This window comes from Notothenia coriiceps, unplaced genomic scaffold, assembly GCF_000735185.1.
Source record: "Notothenia coriiceps isolate Sejong01 unplaced genomic scaffold, NC01 NC01_scaffold00017402, whole genome shotgun sequence".
NCBI lineage: Eukaryota > Metazoa > Chordata > Actinopteri > Perciformes > Nototheniidae > Notothenia > Notothenia coriiceps.
The window spans coordinates 128422-142108 of NW_011350103.1; the positions used below are offsets into that span (position 1 = coordinate 128422).

Below are 13687 nucleotides of genomic sequence, written 5' to 3' on the forward strand. Positions count from 1 at the left end.
TTAAATGAACCCCAGTCATTTGTAAGCCGTGCTCAAAAGGATTTGTTTGTATTGACATGTTAGGAGTGTAACCATTTGCATTTAATATGTGATTCCCTGTTTGATCCATATCCAGTTATCTGCATGTATAAGCATGAGTTTATATGGACCACATTGGTCAATTATAAAAAGTAGCAAGCCACTACTGCCCTCTATGTGATACAAATGTAACTACAGCCTCCTCAGTTGAACAAAATCAGCATACTAAACATGGGTCTCTTACTGTAAATACAACCATGCATTTCAAACTGAAACACATTTCATGCAACAGTGTTTCAGTTTGAGACTTCCTGCAGTGAACTCTCAATGTCCATCAGTAGCCCACTGCTAAAGGCTTGTATTGCATACAGACATACACTGAAGCTCCTCGACCCTGATGCTATGCCCATACCCCCTGTTGCTCCTCTCTGTCTCCCCTAGCGGGTCCTCCCATTCATTTGGCTCATTTGAATTCCAACATGGGAGACCTCTGATGAGCCTGGTGAACTGTTACACTTCACGACGAGACTGCTAATTAATCACAGCGACTGTACACATCACTTATCACCTCTGCGGTATTGACTTGTGCACATAAATCTGCCAGTGTTCCCCTAATGAGTCGGACGCACCTGTCTGAAGCTGTAATTACTCAAAGCCACGCTTGCAGAAATACATCAGGGGGTGTTTGGCTGTGCCGTCTTATTTTGGCTGATAAACATTTAATTACTTACAAACCGTACAGCCAATAAGCGGAATGTAGCGCAAGGGAAATTGCTAATGTTTTATGATTGTGGTGGAGACACAGGGCAAATAACCTTTTTTATTATTATACCTGGCTTTCTTACTTTTACTACATATTTTGTATTTGTTCCTGAGTAAACTTTATAGTTTATCTTATATGTACTCAAGTCTAATAAGATTACAAGGGGATTTGATTAAGAAAAGGTTTGTTTGCTAAACATTTTAATTGTTCTACAATGAAAACCACACTTTAAGATTATTTCCAAATACTCAACAACATGCAAATAATTTTGTTTCAAATACAAATATTTGTATGACAAAAATATTTAAATGGTTTATTTATAGGAATGTGTATTTATCTTGGTAATATTTTCCATGTTCACATTTCTATTCTTCTTTTTGTAATAAATTCATAAAAAAATTATTTGGGATTATCATTTTAGTTTTATTGTGCAGCAAATTATTTCGGTAATCTGATCGAAAAGGAGAGTCACAGGGTTTTGGGGAATACCTTCAAAACCAGGGTTTTTTCTACAGACTGCCGGAAAAACAGATGATAATATACGAGGGGCACAAAGTGGGGCGTACTACAATCCCAATGTGTGGAGTACCAGCTCTCATCTGTCCTTGTTTACCCTGGAGGTTTCCTGGATGTCATATGACTTCCTCTGATCACTTCCTCCACCTGCAGAGTTTCTCCATGGTGATTTAAGCCACTCTGGCACTTCTCCCGCCTCTGCCCTTGTTCCCAAACCGCCGGGGGACCTCTCCCTCTCCGTTCTCCCTCACAACCCTTCTCCTTTCTCACTTTCAGATCCAATAGCACTCTTACTTTTCTCCTCTTATATTTGTTGTGTGCCCTCTGTTTCTCCTTTAAACACTTTTCTGCTTTGCTACTTCTTCTTCTTCTTCTCCCTCACTCTAAGGCTATTGTTTTTTTTCCTCTCCTCACACTCTCTCCTCCCTCCTCCACATCCGCTCACTCCCATCTCCCAGCTCACCACAGGGGAGCCCAGAGTTTGGCCTTGCTCCCTGTCTCTGCGTGTGAACTGTGTGTGCGATGTTGGGATCCTGCCACTAAGGTTAGAGGAGGCATGCAGGAGATGAAGGCACTTCAAAGAATCTCTTACACACAGGTGCGAGGGGTATCCCACACCAGCAGATGCAATGACAGCATTAATCTGAGAGCTCAGCAGCTTGTGGTTGCAGCTCTCGTCAAATGTGAGGAGCCTTTGAAGGCCCCTTGGGCACCAGGCAATTTCTTTGTTTTACAGATTTAACAGGCAACTGCTCACCCCCCTCTGGCTTTTGTTTACACCCCAATGTAACACACACATACACTACAGAGGTGCAGATGCACAAAGTCACTTTCATAAAGTCACACAGACACACACAAATGCACCCACATGCGTACACACACATAAAACAAAATTGTTTCATGACAAAACAACCACCAATGAGCTCCCATTAAGCTCATAAACTCGGAATGATGTGTTTGTGAAAGCCTGTTTCAAACCTCAGGGATACACTGGCCACCACAATTACTGTAATGGCTCTCATTATTCTGTTTCACACAAAATAACTTAATTGCAGTTTGTTTACACATGTGGTGAAGTCTTCTTTTCATGTAATGCAGTCCATGTGCATGCATTGTCAGAAGATATAAAAAGTCCATTAGGGAAAAGCCTGTAGTCTCTCTTAGTTTATGACTCACTAAATAATTACAAGACGGCTTGGATTATATTATCATGCTCAGTGTGATCCAATTTCCCTAAAAGCAGAATAAACTGGACTTTCTCCGATTACATTATCATACTGTGTTGGCCGCAGTGTAAAACTGAAATGATGCTCAGCTGGGATAAATCATATAAAAGTTGCTTGTCATCATCAGGAGGACAAAGTAAGACGTAAAATGATTTATTGTGCGTGTGTTGTGGAAAATGTCCGGTGAGGCTGCATTAGTGATGGCCATATGCTTTGGGTCGATAGTGCTAAAAAATGTCATCAGTTTTTAAATTGCATCAATACTGTATGTGTACCTTTACATAGTTTCCAGATCATGTAGTTTTAGCTGTTATGTTACATTCATTGGTTCAACTAGTGCATTCAACTAACAATAGCTAGATGCCACAAAATATAGTTCAATAGCACAAATGTTTTCAAACGTTTTTGAGCCATACTGGCAGCGCAACTCAATGCATACATGTTCAGTCAAACACTTTGGTCCAGGCTGAAATATCTCAACAACTATTGGATGGATCGTCATGAAATCTAATACAGACATTCATGAACCATTCAGGGTTAATCATAAAACTAATAATGACATTCCCATCAGTCTCAGTCGGAATGGTTTAGTGTTGATTAGCAAATGTTAACATGCTAACAGGTTAAGCTAAAGGGATTACATTACATTACATTTAGCTGACGCTTTTATCCAAAGCCACTTACAATAAGTACATTCGACCAGGAAGATACAACCTTGAAGAAAACAGAATCATATAGTAATCAGGTTTCATAGCGCGAAAACATTTCAAGTGCTACTCAACTGGCTTTAGATAAACCAGTCCTTTATTAGTATATAAGTGCTTTGTTAGTAATTCTATCGCTCGAAGTGGAGTCGAAAGAGATGAGTTTTCAGTCTGCGCCGGAAGATGTGCAAGCCTTCTGCAGTCCTGATTTCAATGGGGAGCTCATTCCACCATTTTGGAGCCAGGATAGCAAACCAACATGTTTTTGCTGATGGGAACTTGGGTCCCCCTCGCAGTGCGGGTGCAGCGAGCTGTTTGGCTGATGCAGATTGGAGTGCAGGTGCTGGGGTGTACGGTTTAACCATGTCCTGGATGTAGGAAGGGCCAGATCCATTCGCAGCATGGTACGCAAGTACCAGTGTCTTGAAGTGGATTCTAGCAGTTACTGGAAGCAAGTGAAGGGAGCGGAGGAGCGGCGTGGTGTGGGAGAATTTAGGAAGGTTGAAGACCAGACGAGCCGCATTCTGGATGAGCTGCAGAGGTCGGATGGCACATGCAGGTAGACCAGCCAGGAGGGAGTTGCAGTAGTCAAGGCGTGAGATGACGAGAGCCTGGACCAGAACCTGCGTTGCTTTCTGGGTCAGCTGGGGACGTATCCCTCCTGATGTTGTAAAGAGTGTATCTGCAGCAGCGGGTTGTAGCAGCGATGTTTGCAGTGAAGGACAGTTTGTTATCTAGGGTCACACCCAGATTCCTTGCAGTCTGAGTCGGGGAAACAACAGAGGGGCCGATGTTGATTGTTAGGTCAAGAGTGGGACAATCTTTTCCAGCAAGGAAAAGCAGTTCAGTCTTGTCAAGGTTGAGCTTGAGGTGATGAGCAGACATCCACTGAGAGATGTCAGCTAGACAAGCAGAGATGCGTGCGACGACCTGGGTCTCTGAGCGGGGAAAGGACAGAATTAATTGGGTGTCGTCAGCCTAGCAGTGGTATGAAAAACCATGCGGGCTAATGACTGATCCGAGCAAGTTTGTGTAGCCTACAAGGAGAAGAGGAGTGATAAACATTAGACGTCATGCCTGCTAAATATCAACATGTTAGCATTGCTATACATGTAAGCATATAGCATAATAGCTTTGTTTTTGTGTTTGATTTTAGTTTTAAGTATAATAAACGTGCCTTGTGATTTCATCTAAATAAAATAATTTCCCTTGCTTGGTTAAAAAAAAGACATTTGTCTTCACACACTCCTTGCAGTTCACGACTCCACCCATCCAGCCTGACAGCCGGGCCCTCCGGTCCACATGGAACTGATCACAATTATACAAACTTTGTAATCAGCAACAAACACACCATAAACATATCAATAACTGCTTGAGTGCACAGAGACAAAATGTACTCTGAGGACATTAGAGCAAATGCTTTCATTTGTCTGCCAATTTGTTAAGGGTGTTGGGTGTGATGAGTTTGTTTTCAGCTTGAGGGTTTCAAAAAGGAAATCAAGACTGGGTGTTTTGTTCTGTTGTGTTGTTTGGTTCTTACCTGATTGTATTCAGCCAGCCATATCAGTCATAAATCCACATCTATGGGGGTAAGAACAGACCAAGTACTGCCGATAAAAAGAGAGAGAGAATGATGAAGGAGCAACACAATTAAAAGGCACAATTCACAATCAAAGCTATCTGGACATGGTTGTTCTAAAGTTACATCTCATATAAAAGGACAAAGTCAGTTCTCAAATGCTACTTCAGTTAAATTAAATCAGATAATTCATTAAATCAGTTGCTTCCTGCTTCAGTTATAGCATGTCCAGTTAGAACATAGAAACAATACATACTCCTCTTTCCAAGTTGAAAAGATATGTTTATGTGCATGATAGACACGTTTTAATATATGAATGAATGTAAGATGTAATATACACATATAAGCACTTACACATTTTCCAGTGCTGGATTTGGGCCTGATCTGGACCTCTTGATTGTTCTACCATTTTCTCTGCAGTTCCCCCCAAGCAAGATCTATCTTGATGCAAGGAGGCACTCATATGTTCCAGTTATCAAACATAGATTTCCACTTAGAGTTATCCCTGTAAATAAATTACCTATGCAATACTCATATCACAAAACAACACCAAATCTCAGGCTGGATTCAGACGTGACATCTGGTTATTGTCCACTAGAGGCCACTGTCATACTACAAACACATTGGCATTGAAAGCACAGCATAATGTTTGTCTTTCTGTTTCTCTCCTCAAAAACAGGAAAGATAACGTTAACTAAACTAACTAACTCAAACACATCTACAGAGTGCACGAACTGTGATCTTACCAACATCCGGGGGCACACAGTACAAAGTGAACCTTTTATTCACATCCATCACTGCTTGTATTTCCCATAGACTGTACGTATTTCCGCATGGAGGTGGAGACTTGAAGGGGGCCGGCCTGCTTGTGTTACGTTTAAGGAAGTTGCTCAATATTGGAAAGTTTACACATTGTACCAAACCGTGAGCAAAATGTTTGATATTGTCTTTTATTTCATGGGTTTAACGGCGGATAATTAACACCCAGAGCGGCGTTGTAAGTTGCACACCATGTTAGAATAACTGTCCAACAGGTTGTGTCATTATTTCTGTCGTAGGATGAATAACTTAATAACTTCCGCTACTTACATCCGAAACCTCAGTTATAGTTTGCGTCGCAAGTTGTCCGACTTTTTGGATCCCCAGGACAGGTGGAAAGATGTTATTGTGTCGATACGGAAGCCGAGTGGGGAGTTGGGGTACTCACAGCATCATGTCAGGTAGGTGAATATAGCTGGTGTATTTGCTTTGTTATTGTTTCAGTTAAGGTCGAGAATGCTAGAATATCCATTTATCTATTCGTCTATTTTCTTTATTAATACAATATTTCATATATGTATGTGATGTATTTGTTTCTCAGGAGATTTGAAAGGCTTGTGGCACAGGGGGAAAGTCCCACGGTGGCTCTGCTGGCTGACTGGGGGACCACCAACAGTACAGTGGGTGAACTGGTGGACATTTTGAAGAGTCACAAGTTACTGGCTGCTGCTAATATCCTGCTACCTGATTTAAAACAAAACGGTATAATGATAATCCCAGGCTATGAAATAAACAAAGCCTATCTATGTATCATCAGTGGTCTGTTACATTTGACAATATTTTCTAATTCTTAAATCACAAATTCTCAAAACATACATCATCCCCATCAAAACAGTTTTCCAATTAAATCAAATCAGTAAGTGATAGAATACATGCATTTATACTTCAATAATTAATCAGTTCCAGATGTGTTGCATATTAAGGGCTATGTACAAAAGCATGAATGCCATAGAGAGGGAAGAGACACCTCTTAATTGCAGATGTAAAAACATACATTCTATTCATATATAAAAACAATCACCAAAGAGAAAAACATACTTATTGTTAATGACATTGTTGTGACATGCAATAAAAGTGTTTGTTTTCTGAGGAATGACATTATGACTTACAATACTAGTTTCAAAACAAAAGGTGAAAAGTAGGCCTACTACTATCTAACATCTACACAGAAATGAGCAACATACAAAAAACGTATTTATTTTAAATTGTGTTGTTTAAATAATCTGTACAAATGCCCATCTCAGTATCAACAACCAATTTAAGATATTAAGAATACTGCGCCATATCAAAAAAAATAACGTATTCAATGTTTTGTCCAGACACAGTGGAAGAGGATGTTTTACCAGAGATACAGCAGGCCTCTCCAGCAGTACAAACGAACAGCGCTGCTCCTACTAGACTCCTGGAAGACACAGAGACACGGCCACCAGCTGAGAGCTCTGTTCTGCAGACACAGATGCTGGAGAGCAGTGAACCAGAACACACAGGTAACTTAGTTATGTTTACAAACCCAACTGTAGAGAGGCTAGTATAAATATAACATGTTTATGCATACAGAGTCCATCGTTTTTGATTGTGTTGCATATGGCACTAAAACAATATGTGATAGATTTTAAGAACACAGTTTTGTGTAAATAAAGTGCATGTTTTGACTTTAATTACACAGTTTAGAACTGCTCCAATACAAATAAAAGTACTTCATTCAATATCCAAAAGTAAAACTAATGTACTTTATAAATTGTATGGAGTTCATCTTTTAAAATGATATTTTACTACTATGAACATGTTTTGTGTGGAAAATGTTAATCTGCAGAGGAACCTAAGACTTTAGCTTTTAAATAAAAGAAATAATTGGAATTGTAAAAAATTGCAAATAATTGTACCTGAGTAAAATAATTTAGTTCCACTACTAAAAAAAGCTATCTTGGTTCCTGACATCTATATTTCTACATTTCTATGGAAATGTGTACGTTTACTAAATTGACCAGCAGGTGGCAGCAATGGGAGCTCAACTACATAACTTATAATGAAACTTTTCTGTGTTCCTCATTAGGTGTCTCCAGTTTCCTCTACAATGAGCTGATGAAGATCACAGGCAATTTTGATGACCGGCCAATATCAGACGGCGGCAGCAGACTGGGAGAGGGAGGCTTTGGCACTGTGTACAAAGGTCTCCTAAATGACAAACCCGTTGCTGTGAAAAAGCTCAATCCTGTAAGTTTAAAACGTTTTATGGCAATATTATACTTATGCTCATTTTGCAAATCACAACATAACATACTATCTCATTTAGATGGAGGACATCTCCCTGGAAGAGCTGCAAGTTCAGTTCAACCAAGAGATCCAGACTCTGAAAGTGTACGTTTTATCTTCTCTCTAAAATAAATCCTTGTTGATCAGGTTGATTTTGATGACTCACAGCCACCTCATAACCATTATGTTTTATATGCGAGAGCCAACAAGCTGTTTCTGCTGGTTCAAGGTTTTGTAAAAGCAGCCTGGGTTTAGCTTAGGACCGACAAATACATTCAGATTGAATAGATACTTTTAGCCAGTTATTGTAATTACTAAATGGACAATGAATGGAGTTGGTCGATAAAGATATTGGTTAAATCGGAAATGCAAATACTTTTCAGAGTAGCTTTTTTGTGCGACCATGGGGTTTGATTAAAACTCAGCAAGCAAGGAAATAAGGGTATTACCCAACTTGCTAGACATTTTTCTTTGAGGTCAACATAGATTCATTTATTTGTAATTACAGATCTGGTTTGATGAGACAGTTTGTTCCACAGGCTGAAACATGAAAACCTGGTTGACATGGTTGGATTTTCCTCTGATGGTCAGCACCCGTGTTTGGTGTATCCCCTCATGGTCAACGGTTCTTTGCTAGACCGAATCGCTTGCTTGGTAAGCATCTCAACTGTTGCTTGCTTCTATCACCTGTGCTTTACTTTACACAGATGAATTCATTGTTTGCTTTTTTTCCATTCAGGATGAAAGCCCTCCTCTGTACTGGCGGCAGAGATGCTTGATAGCTGAAGGGACAGCGAGAGGCTTGGAGTATCTGCACAGCAACCATCATGTCCACAGAGACGTTAAAAGGTACATACAGTGAGGTGTATCTTCATTGTCATGCCTTTTAATTAAATGATCTTTTCCTAATATAATAATTAAACATTTTGGGAAATACAATTTGTTTTTAGTTTCAAATAACTATTCTATTGTTCATATTGTTTTTACATTTCTGATACATGATACAGGATAAGTATTTCCCCAGTTTTTTGTCTGTTTGCAAAGCTAGGCTTATAACAACTTCACAACAAAAGGATATGAGAGGGGCTTCAATCTCCGTATTATTTTCAAAATGTCCGGTTATTTCTACAATTCAGGGCATAAAGATAAACAAGTTAAAAGTCTTTATAACTGAACAAGCACTTTATATATATTTGTATCAATATATGCTTATTTAGTATAGGAGCTCTAGTGAACTGGTACGTGGATGTTGTCAACGTATGGCAAAGCTATGCTAGCTCTTTCCATTAATTGTGCTAAGGTAAGCTAACCTCCTGCTGTACTGTAATCTTTATTTTCTTCTTGTCAGTGCAAATATCCTCTTAGATGAAACATTTGTGGCTAAGATCTCAGACTTTGGGCTGACGAGGGCATCGGCCAAGCGGTCGTCAACAACCATGATGACGGAGAGGATTGTGGGAACCCGTGCATACATGGCACCTGAAGCGCTAAGAGGGCAGATCACATCAAAGTCTGACGTCTTCAGCTTTGGAGTGGTAGGCTTTTCTGCACACTCCCAAAATGCATGCACACACACATTGACTGGATATTATGTCTGGGAGAAAAAAAAACTGCAACTGTAATGTAAAATGTAAAAACAACTCAGCAGTTTACTTAAGTGCAAGGTTCTCACAAAGTACTGACACATACATAATTGCAGGACATAAACATTAGCGTATACATTTCTTCACATTTGTGAAAATAGAGCTTTATGTTATGTAACGTCTATTATTGCCTACGAATCAGTGAAGGGCCACAGCTGAGTATTAGTAGCTGTAAATATCAAACATATAATCCATCGTACGACATTAGTAGATTGTTTTATGGGATCAGCAGTGTGTAAAACCTCCTGACCTTCTATACAGTGCAGTATGTACAGCCTATATGGACAGCTGTGCAAACACTACAGTGTCTGTGAAGCTACCTGGCACATGGTGGAGTAATAAAGGTTTTTGTGACATCCAGAGCAACGTGATTGACCCCATCTCTCTGCCATCTACAGGTGTTGTTGGAAATATTGTCTGGACTCTCGCCAGCCGATGAAAACCGCGAGCCACAGTTCTTGGTGAGCAGCACAAAGGAGGCTTTCTCTGTGAATCTATCAAGCTCAAGTTTATGATAACAGCTTACTCGAGATGTAACCTTTAATTAGTCAGGGCTCAGTATCAGTTGGTAGTCAAAGAGAGATTTTAATTAGTTTCACCTGTGCTGGGCAAAATGTACAGTATATTTTGGAGTGTCCAAATGAAAAGGGACACTAGAAATCTAATTCCCCGACATGATTGAAGCAATAATGCTTAGTTGAAGTGGAAGCAATATTGTTTATCACTGTCATATATAGTGCGATTTTTCATCCCCTCCACTCCCAGATGGAGGTGAAGGATGATATTGATGATGAAGAGGAAGATCTGACTTTGGAGGAGTTCCTGGACAAAAAGATGAGCGATTGGGAGATGAGCCAGGTGGAGAGTGTGTACTCTCTGGCCTGTAACTGCCTCCTCGACAGGAAAAACAGACGGCCAGTCATCAAACAGGTACAGACAGTGGGGAGAGATAACGGCAGATATTCCGATTTAAAGTTGAAGCTACTGTGCAAAACTTTCTATGTCACCTTGAGGGAAATACCTGTACTGTATAATCAGTTCCAGGCGCATTGATAAGTCTGGTGGAGAAGGTCTCACCGTATCCCATAATACAACCACATCGATCAATGTCTTAATCTGTCTGCACCGTCTTGACTTCCCCAGCCTGGCTGTAGCTCTCCCATGATTCATCGAAGTATACTGAATATATAAATCTTAGGAAACATACATATTCAGTGTAATTTCCTTTAACAATGTTGCACTTTAGTTTGGAAAAACCTTCAAACAAGAGAAAATGGTGAATTTGTTTGGGACTATTTTCAGCTGCGGATTTGGGTTTGGACAAGACGCTGCATAAGAGATCATCTTAAAATAAATAATGTTCAATTCCCCTGTTAATCCTATTAAAGGAACATGTTACTACGTTTAACAGTGTGGCATGTTAATAATATTGTTAAGAAGACAATGTTTTTTATATAAGGTTTTATTCTCTGCATGAAAATGCTAAAAACTAAAGTGTTTGTCTTTTTATTTGTAGACTGTCTATTTGAGCTATTCATATAAATATATTTCTTAACAGGTCCTGTTGGAACTGAAAGGAGTTGTCAAAAGCATTTCACTGGATTTTAGAGCACAGGATTGAAGCACAGCATCCCAGAAAAGATCCAAGATTTATGAGCCTTCTCACGTCACCGGGCGCAGAATAAATGTTACGTGTTGACTGTGACTGACAAAAAGTGTTGTATACAGAACACAATACTCAAATAAGAATTCAGTAATAAATGGCATTTTTGTATTTTATTATGAATGATTTACTATATTTCTAAGAAGTAGCTTGATTTACTTTTTTTCTACAGCATTTTATGAGATTGTTTTGCCACGTTTGATATTTGAATGTCTTAAAAATACTGAAAGTGTCTGTTACGATTACAGTGTCCACATAATGTATTTATTGTAAAAAGAATAAAAGGAAACAGAAAATGTGTGATTTAAATATTTTATTTTTTCTTCGTTAAAAGAAAGATTGGTAAGAAAACAAATAAGACCGAACATGATTTTATTTTCTATTAGAATGACAAAGTATGAATATACAGGAAGTGTTTTTTCCTTCAGACATGAGGTGAGCTAAGTAGTTTGCCTAATATTAATCAGTAGACCAGTGGATGTGGCAACATTTTCATCAAGGTAATAAGTATATTATTCCCTTTCCTATCCGGTTGCTCGGCTGCCCTCCTGTTTGGGAACCAGCAAAGTTGGAGTAGCTTCCTCTGAGTGAAATCTGAGATGTACTGATCGAATATTTCTGGAAGCACTGGGTCTTTCCACTGTGATCCTCACCAACACAGACAATCACCAAAACAGACTAGACTGTTTCTTAATCATATAGCATCACACAGCTACAATATGTACATTTACAGCACTTGCATAGAAAAATAAGTTTCTCAGCAGATGATTTTTTTCATGTAAACCACAGTAATATCAAAAAAGAAGTCAATTTTCCAAATATAAAATGCACTGTTAAAAGGAATCAATAGACACAAGTGGGATAACTTTTTCTGCTTTGGAGCACTTCATTGTGCAAACAGTAGGAGACAATTTCAACATATTAGACACAAAAACATTAATTGACACAGACTTAAGGAATGCAAGTTAAGAATTCAAGCATGTGAACTCAGAATGTTTTTTTTTTTATCATATTGGCGCAAGTTCACATTAGTCACATTGACACTTTGTAAAGTCTTAGAGCTGGCAACAATGTGGAAACCTCACATTTGACTTTGTTTGGGCCTCTTTTAAAATCATTGTGAATAGTTGTGACTGCACTAACATATATGAATATGCTTCCATTTGGCAGGCTACAAATGGAAAATTCTGAAGTGTGTCATTGCTCAGTTGTCCTTGGCGTGCATAGTTGGGTCTCTGGGGATGTTTACGGGCGTTTGAGGTTGTCGTCTTATTCTTTTAAACAAGCGTGTCAAATATGATTTCCCCCATTGCAGGAATGTTCCACTGTGGAACGTGCTCGGGGTGGAGGTGGGTGGTGCTGAGGTCTGTTTAATCTCTCTCCTCTCCCTCTGGGGTGGGTCGGGTGATGCGGCGCACGCCCCTCTTCCCGGTGGGGCCTTTGGGCTTGGCGAAGGCCTGCTTGTGTGCATGCTGCTTGGGATGAACCTCTTCGTACAGGAAGTCACCGTGACTTCCTGTACGAAGAGGTTCATCCCAAGCAGCATGCACACAAGCAGGCCTTCGCCAAGCCCAAAGGCCCCACCGGGAAGAGGGGCGTGCGCCGCANCTGGAATGATTTCAAACCTGTTTTTATTTATCCCAATAATTATAAAGGTTGCCTTGGAAATATTTGTTTACATAAATTGTTAACAAACCGTTTGAGACCCTCTGAGATAACTTAGACTAAAGTGAACTATCTAAACACTCAGTCCTTTACCTCACTGAGCCTCTCAGTCTGTCTGGCTATCAGTCCTGTCCAGACAGCTGATATCTGTCCTGTGTGTGAGCTGCGGGCGCCTGATAAGCCAACATCCCCCACTTTCATCGTACAGGGCAAATGGAAACTGTAACCGGGGTGAAAAGGGTGTTATCTTTACTTAATTATGAATGTTGTTACATCAGGGCTGAAAATTCGTTTTTTTGTATTATATTTCCATTTAATCTTGTGGACGCACAGATTCCCTGTCCTCCATCAGGGGGTGCTGCAGCACCCTCAGCACCCCTACTTCCCACGGCCCTGTATGGGCGTAGCCTACCCCAGCCATACCCTGGCGCTGCCACTGGTGGGATGTACAGTATGGGGCGGGCCATTATGCACATGCGTTAAATATTTTAACGCAATTAATTCAAAAAATGAATTACCGCCGTTAACGCGATAATTCTTACAGCATTAGTTATTTTTTTAGTATAGCATAAAGAGTGTGTTTTCTGTTTTGAAGATGATATTCGAAACAGATGGTCACCACAAAGTAGAACCTTTAATACTTCAAAAGAACATGCTTTGCTTAAGGAGTTTTTGATTATGCTGTGTCTGCAAGTGCATCTGCTCATATGTTCCGTCTGTTTCCCAGTTGGAGATCGACAACGGGGATGAACTGACCGGTGACTTCCTGTACGAAGAGGTTCATCCCAAGCAGCATGCACACAAGCAGGCCTTCGCCAAGCCCAAAGGCCCCACCGGG

General features: G+C 39.9%; 2 protein-coding genes and 1 long non-coding RNA gene across 4 annotated transcripts in view; 1 reads left to right on the forward strand and 2 right to left on the reverse strand.

Moving 5' to 3' along the window:
- Positions 1-4767: 4767 nt before the first annotated feature.
- On the reverse strand, positions 4768-5684 carry LOC104950348 (uncharacterized). Its single transcript, XR_798906.1, has 3 exons — positions 5553-5684; positions 5161-5243; positions 4768-4834 (listed from the first exon to the last, which is right to left on the reverse strand). It is a non-coding gene; the product is annotated as an uncharacterized lncRNA (long non-coding RNA).
- On the forward strand, positions 5683-11493 carry irak4 (interleukin-1 receptor-associated kinase 4). 2 transcript variants are annotated; one of them, XM_010776858.1, is made up of 11 exons: positions 5683-6026; positions 6167-6327; positions 6945-7112; positions 7679-7839; positions 7919-7983; positions 8418-8532; positions 8618-8727; positions 9227-9413; positions 9920-9982; positions 10287-10451; positions 11080-11493. In XM_010776858.1, exons 1-11 carry the CDS (start codon positions 5866-5868, stop codon positions 11140-11142), a joined length of 1419 nt encoding a protein of 472 aa, XP_010775160.1. In that variant the 5' UTR covers positions 5683-5865; the 3' UTR covers positions 11143-11493. The 2 variants fall into 2 exon arrangements, with proteins under 2 accessions (XP_010775160.1, XP_010775161.1); XM_010776859.1 differs by having other exon boundaries at positions 6951-7112.
- A 46-nt stretch (positions 11494-11539) lies between these two features.
- Positions 11540-13687, reverse strand: part of LOC104950358 (twinfilin-1-like) — a 9976-nt gene continuing 7828 nt past the window's right edge. The window contains exon 9 of the mRNA XM_010776872.1: positions 11540-12792. Coding sequence (XP_010775174.1) covers positions 12555-12792 — 238 coding nt within the window. The 3' untranslated portion in view covers positions 11540-12554. The remainder of the gene's footprint in view (positions 12793-13687) is intronic.